General features: G+C 58.9%; 1 protein-coding gene across 1 annotated transcript; it reads right to left on the bottom strand.

The window, feature by feature from the left end:
• Nucleotides 1-678: 678 nt before the first annotated feature.
• Nucleotides 679-5485, bottom strand: Hmg20b (high mobility group 20B). The gene is made up of 10 exons (XM_051139739.1): nucleotides 5422-5485; nucleotides 5140-5195; nucleotides 4533-4641; nucleotides 4099-4302; nucleotides 3533-3653; nucleotides 3276-3322; nucleotides 1817-1889; nucleotides 1362-1577; nucleotides 1074-1206; nucleotides 679-987 (listed from the first exon to the last, which is right to left on the bottom strand). The coding sequence occupies exons 2-10, from the start codon at nucleotides 5175-5177 to the stop codon at nucleotides 975-977; spliced, it is 954 nt and encodes a 317-aa protein (XP_050995696.1). The 5' UTR covers nucleotides 5178-5195; nucleotides 5422-5485; the 3' UTR covers nucleotides 679-974.
• Between the last annotated feature and the right edge of the window lie 649 nt (nucleotides 5486-6134).

The raw sequence follows: 6134 nt of genomic DNA on the forward strand, positions 1-6134 counted from the left end.
AAGGGCACATGGTGTACCAAGAGAACCAGACATAAGCTGCGCAGTGTGACCTCCTCGATCGGAACTGCCCAAGGACGGGGAGGGGATGGTGCCTGCAGGAGCTGGAGACCCCGCACAGTGACGGCTCCTGCAGCCAGGAGCCTTCTGAAGACTGTTCTGGAACTAGAGAGAGCTGATGGAAGAGGACTTGGTGATGAGTGCTGGGGTTTGTTTGTTTTGTTTTGTTTTTTTTCGAGACAGGGTCTCTCTGTTTTAGCCCTGGCTGTTTTGTGATTCAGTCTGTAGACCAGGCTGGCCTCCAACTCACAGAGATCCTCCTGCCTCTGCCTTCTGAGTGCTGGGATTAGAGGCGTGCGCCACCACAGCTCTGCTAAACCGGTAAAGTACCTGAGAGGCGGATGGGAGCTCAGTCTGGAGACCGGGTTAGGTGGACTGGATGACCAGCTGGCCCCTACTCCTGAGGCCAGAGAGGACCTCAGGATGGACAGAGCTACCTGATAACGGTCTGATGACAGTTCTGAGACGATCCTCTGCTGGAGAATCAGGGCTGGGCCCACTCCCCCAAAGCCGCAAAAATTAACGAGTGCAAACCCATTTGTTTTTATTTAACACTTTTTTAAAAGTCCGAATTGAGTGATGGAAGGCGCTGGGGGCGGGGGAGGGGGGTGACCGAAGGAAGCCTCCCGGGGCTGTGCCATGGCAGCCAGCGCCTGCGCAGGGGCCTGGGGTCCTGCTCGCCACCGGGGCTGGGGGAGGGGTGTCCAAGTCGGGCTGCGGCTCCTCCATTCCAGTCCCACTGTAGTGTGACCCTCCCTGCAAGGCAGACAGGTCTCCTGGGCTCTGCAACCTCGGATGGGGTTCGAAGCTCAAGGCATGCAGTTGCGATTTCATTTGAGGGGGTCTGGAGACCCCAAGGTGCAGCTTCTTCCTGGGCGGGTGGGGAGGAGCGCCTCCCTCTCCTAGAGGCCTGTCTGTCACAGGTGCTCGCTGTGGGCACAGAAGGAGGTGATGAAGACCCGGAGGCAGAGCCCCAGCACTCCTTACTCCCCGCCACGCCCCGCCCACCCCGGCACCTAGCCACCCGTGCCAGGATCTCCTTCACGCGCGCAATCAGCCTCTCGTGCTGCGCCGGGTCACGCTCGATGGCTCCGTGCAGCCGCGCCATGTATAAGTCGAGAGTCCCGAGCGTCGGCGTCTCCCCGGTGCCTGCGGGTCCGTCAGAGGGTCAGTGAGGGGCGGGGCCGAACACAGAGAAGGGGCGTTCCGTGGGCGGGGCCGGGGAGATTGGCTGAACCGGGGCGGGGCCCTATGCGCGGCGGGTGGGTGGGCCCCGGGCTAGGGTTGTGGGCGGGGCCGCGCACCCGGCACCGGCAGGGAGGCGAAGCTGGCGGTCAGCGCCTGCCTCACGGCCTGCAGTTGCTGCTGCAGCGCGAGCGTGCGCCGCTCCTCCAGTGCCAGCTCCTGCTCCAGACGCTCGCGCGCGCTGCTCATGCTCTGCGTGTGGCGCTGCAGCACCGCGTTCTGCTCCTCGAAGGCCACGTTCATCTTCCGCAAGCGTCGCAGCTCCGCCTCGCGTGCTGCGGGACGGGAGTCAGCCCAGGGCTACCCCGCCGCCACCGCACCGGGAGAGCTAGACGTAACTCATCCCTGCTGGCCTCACCCCTGTCCCCATCCCTCCTCCATCCCTGGCCTCACCTCTGCCCCTGGCCCAGTCACCCTCAATCCCTGGGCCCACCCTCTCTCCAATCCTGACTCCAGGCCTCACTCCCATCTCCACTTCCTCCAGCCAGGACATCAGCGCCTGCTAAAACCTCACCTTTGTTTTGGTCCAGAAACTCTTCAGTGAAGATGGGGACATCGAAGGTGGAAAAGCCATCACAGTCCACACCCTGGGACATGGCAATGGTTTGAGGGAACCCACACCTCTGCAGCCTGGGAAGGTCTCCCGGACCACCGAGCCTGCTTTTATTTCCTCTTTTTATTTGTATCCGCCTGCCTGCCAGCCTGCCTGTCTATCTGTCTGCTGTGGACTCACAGAGGCCAGAAGAGGGCATCAGATCCCCCAGAGCAGGTGGCTATGGGGATGCTGGGAATCGAACCCTGTTCTCTGCAGGAACAGTGAGTGTCCTTAACCCTGAAGCATGCTGGGATAGCACCAGGAATTTCTGTGCCAGGCTAGCAATCTGTACACTTCTGTGGTTTGGCTTTTTCTTCTTCTTCTTCTTTTTTTTTTTTTTTTCTTTCCCCTGAGACAGGGTTTCTCTGTGTAGCCTTGGCTATCCTGGACTCACTCTGTAGACCAGACTGGCCTCAAACTCATAGAGATCCATCTGCCCCTGCCTCCTGAGTGCTGGGAATAAAGGTGTGCGTCACCACCTCGTGGCTAGGTTTATGCTTTCGACCCAGGGCCTCACTCTGTTCTAGGCTGGCCTCAAACCTGCTGAAACCCTCCCAACAGAAGCTCCCAAGTTCACAGGGGTAAGCCAACATGCCCACCTCAAGAAGGGCTGGATCTCAGTGGGTGCAGGGCTACCTCAGCACAAAGCTCTGGGGTAGCCAGGCTGTGGTGGCACAGGACTTTAATCCTAGCACTCTGGAGGCAGAGGCAGGAGGATCTCTGTGAGTTTGAGGCCAACCTGGTCTACAAAGCAAGTCCAGGACAGCTAGAGCCACACACAGAGAAACTCTGTTTCGAAAAACTAAACAAACAAACAAAAAGCTTTGGGGTGTACTACCATGCCTGTCACCCCTCAACTGGAATGGTAGAGGCATCGAGAGTTCAAGGCTGTCCTCTGCCACACAGTAAGTTTGAGGCTAGCCTGGGCTATACGAGGCCCTCTCTCAAATTAAAAAAAAAAAATCTTCAATTGCTTGTGTTTATGTGTTTGGTGGCGGAGCCCTGGATCCTATTTATTCTGGGCAGTGACTTTACCACTGAGCCCCACCCCATCCTAGAGTGGCTGTGTCTCTACAGCGGTCTTGCCTCTACCTATGGAGCACATCTTGTTTTTATTTTCATTTTTTGTCTTTCAAGACAGGGTTTCTCTGTGTAGGCCAGGCTGTCCTGGACTCGCTTTGTAGACCAGGCTGGCCTCGAACTCACAGCAATCCGCCTGCCTCTGCCTCCCAAGTGCTGGAATTAAAGGCGTGCGCACATCTTGACCAGAAGTGGTCATGGTCACTTCCTCTTCTAAGACTGGTTCTCACTAATTTGAGAGGGGGTGTCTCTAGAAACACCCTGTACCCCCATGTACTCTGGCCAGAGAGGCTCTTACCTTGTGACCATTCAGGAGGGTGTTCATGATGCCGGAGCCAGAGTCCTCTGGTGGGGAGGGAAGAGAGGTCAGCCAGGACTCTGGGGACCTTCCCAGGCCAGGGTCCCCACCTGCGACCTGTGTGGCACTAGATAAGCCTTTATGCTTGTGCCCATTGGGTTGGGGGTGCAGTGGGGTGGGATCGGCACCCCACAACAGGCAAAGAGCCCACTCTCACCTTTGTGTGTGTGTGTGTAAGCACTGCCCAGCACACTCACCTTTTTTTATTTTGCTTTCTTGGATCTTCTCCGTGCAGACCTTGTAGGCCTCTGACTGCTGGTATGCCCACAGCTCCTTCAAGTACTGCTGTTTCTCCTTCTCTGCCTCATCCAGGTACCGCTAGGAGGGGGCAGCACCCACAGACTAGAGCCAGCCCAGAGGAAGGAAGGCAGCCAGGGCCAGGACCAGCCTCTGTCTGTACGGAACCAGCCATAGCCCCCAGCATGTCTCCCCCACTTAAACCCTTAGACAGCATCCCTTATCCAGGTCTAAAGCATTTCTTGCATCTTCTCCGACACCCTTTCTGCCCCCTTAACTTCCAGGTCCAACAGCTGCAGGCTGGTGTGTGGCTTGTGCTTTTTTTTTTTTTTTTTTTAAGCAACTTGTATGTGCCCACGTGTGTGCTGTGCAGACCAGCTGTCCCTCGGTCCGCCACTCCAACTTTGTTCTTTGAGCCAGGGTCTCTCCCTGACCCCGAAACTCACTCACTCACAAGGCTTGCTTTGCTGGCCAGGAGACCCAGGTACCCTCCTGTCTCTGCCTCCCCATCTCCTCTCGTCCCCACCTGCTTTTCCGCTGGCTGTAGCTTGCTCCACTCGGCTCCCAGCATCTTCGTGATCTCCGGAAAGGGCAGGTCTGGGTGGCGGGTGCGAATCTGCTCCCGCCTCTCGTTCAGGAATCGAACATAGCCGGTGACCGGCGCCTTGGGCCCATTGGGGAGAATCTTCTTTCTTTTCTTGCCTTTGGGCCAGCCTCGCTTCTTCACGGGCTGCAGGAGGAGGAGGCTGTGGCCTTGGGAGGCGCCCTGGGACTTGTGGGCGGGGCCTACCTAGGGTCAATTCTGGAGAGCCAACCAAAGGATCCTAGGCCAAGACTGAGCCTCCTAGGGGTGGGGCTGGAGCCACTGACAGGTTAGGCTGGGGCGTGGCCTCTTGCTAGGCAGTGGGAGGAGCCTATGCGGTGCGGACCCGTGAGGAGCTTGTTGCCGTCGGGACTCACCTCCTCTTCTTGGGACCCCTTCTCTCCGGCACGGGGACCCTCGCTGCGCTCCTGTTTGACAGCCACTACAAAGGCCCCGTGCTGTCCCGGAGTCTTGCCTCCCGCAGGTCTTGGGGACACGGGAAACCAGGGTCACTCCCCAGTACCAGAAGCATTCCCTCATTACCCACCCACTTCTTATGGTTAGAGATCACAGAAATGTGGGAGCATGCATGAGCCGGGGTGGGGGTGGGGGTAGGGAGCGGAAACCCAAGGTTTGAGGATCCAAGGGTCACAGGAGACAGGGGCGGGGTTGGTCCTATAGCCTGGGAGCAGGGTGAAGTCGGTGAGGGAGACCACAGGGCGCCCTGGCAATTTGGGGGTGGGTGGCAGAGTACGGGCCCTAGAGCCAGAAGTTCCCGAATAGTGACAGAACATGGCTCGAGATCCCAAGAGTGGGGATAAGGTAGCTAGGGGACAGGACAGGAGCAGGGCTTCCCAAAACAGGGGTACCCAGGGTAATGACAGGAAATGCACAGCAAGTCTAGGGGTACCAGAGGTTGGAGACAGGACATGGCCCAGGGGTACCCGAGGTGGGCACAGGCTGAGGTGAGGGGGGCGCACTTACGCGGTGGCCCCGCCTGGCTGCCGGGAACCGTGGGACATGGTCTCTCTGGGCGGGACCTGGAACAGAGGCCCGCAGAGGTCAGGGGGTCCCGCCCGCCACCCCGATGGGGGAACCCTAGGCCGGTGCCCGGGGCTCCCGGGCCGGGGAGACGGATCCCGGGGCGAGGAGGTCCTCGGGCGGGAGGCTCCGCGATCCTTTGTTGCGAGATCGAGTCCCAGAGGCCGCGCCCCGCACCCCGCAGCCCCCGCCCCGCGCAGGCCCCGACTTCCCGGCTCTTTTCACCTCCGAAAAAACTTTCCCGGGACCTGGGGATGAGACGACGCTCCAACCAAGCGCCGGCGCCGGCCCCGCCCCTATGCTAATGAACCCGATCCCAGCTCTCCAATTGGCTGAGGACTCCACGAGGGACTGGGTCATGCAGATTAGCCTCGGCGCGCCGGACGGTGATTGGCTGAAAACCTGCGGAGCCGCGTGGGAGGCGCGTCGGGCAGGTTGCGGGTGGGTTGCGTCAAGTTCGGCTGCGCTCGGACGCGCTCGGGACCAATCGGAGGCTAAAGGCAGCGTGCTGGGGGGGGGGGGGCGGAGCTCCTTAAAGGGCCAGTAGTCCCTATGTTGACGAGGGAGGTAGGGTCTGTAGAAATGGGGACCGCTTGTCGTTCAGGGCAACGGAGACTTTTTTAGTAGGCTTCTGGGGAAGGAGTTAAGTTCCAAAGAAGCAACCCCCTGCAGTAGGGCAAGGTGTACTTTTTCTAACTACAATGCATCGTCAACAACAAAAGTGGCCTGGTCTGGCGAGATGGCTCAACGCTGGAAGGTGCTTGCCACCTAGTGGACGCCGTGAGTTCGGAACCCACAAGGTGGAAAGTGAGACAAGTCTTCCTGCAAGTTGCCTTCTGAACTGCACCGTGTGCACATATACCAAAATAAATAAATAAGCATGGGAGCAGGGAAATAGTCCGTACAGTCAGTCCCTGATCTTCAGTCTCTGGTTTTTC

Source organism: Acomys russatus, chromosome 31 (assembly GCF_903995435.1).
Source record: "Acomys russatus chromosome 31, mAcoRus1.1, whole genome shotgun sequence".
NCBI classification, from domain to species: domain Eukaryota; kingdom Metazoa; phylum Chordata; class Mammalia; order Rodentia; family Muridae; genus Acomys; species Acomys russatus.

Coding starts and splice junctions, on each gene's coding strand:
- Hmg20b (XM_051139739.1), bottom strand. CDS start 5,177: ATGTCCCACGGTTCCCGGCAGCCAGGCGGGGCCACCGC. Junction 3,323..3,532: donor AGAAAGCAAAATAAAAAAAG/GTGAGTGTGCTG, acceptor CCTCCCCACCAG/AGGACTCTGGCTCCGGCATC. Junction 1,890..3,275: donor CCCTCCTGAATGGTCACAAG/GTAAGAGCCTCT, acceptor GCCATGTCCCAG/GGTGTGGACTGTGATGGCTT.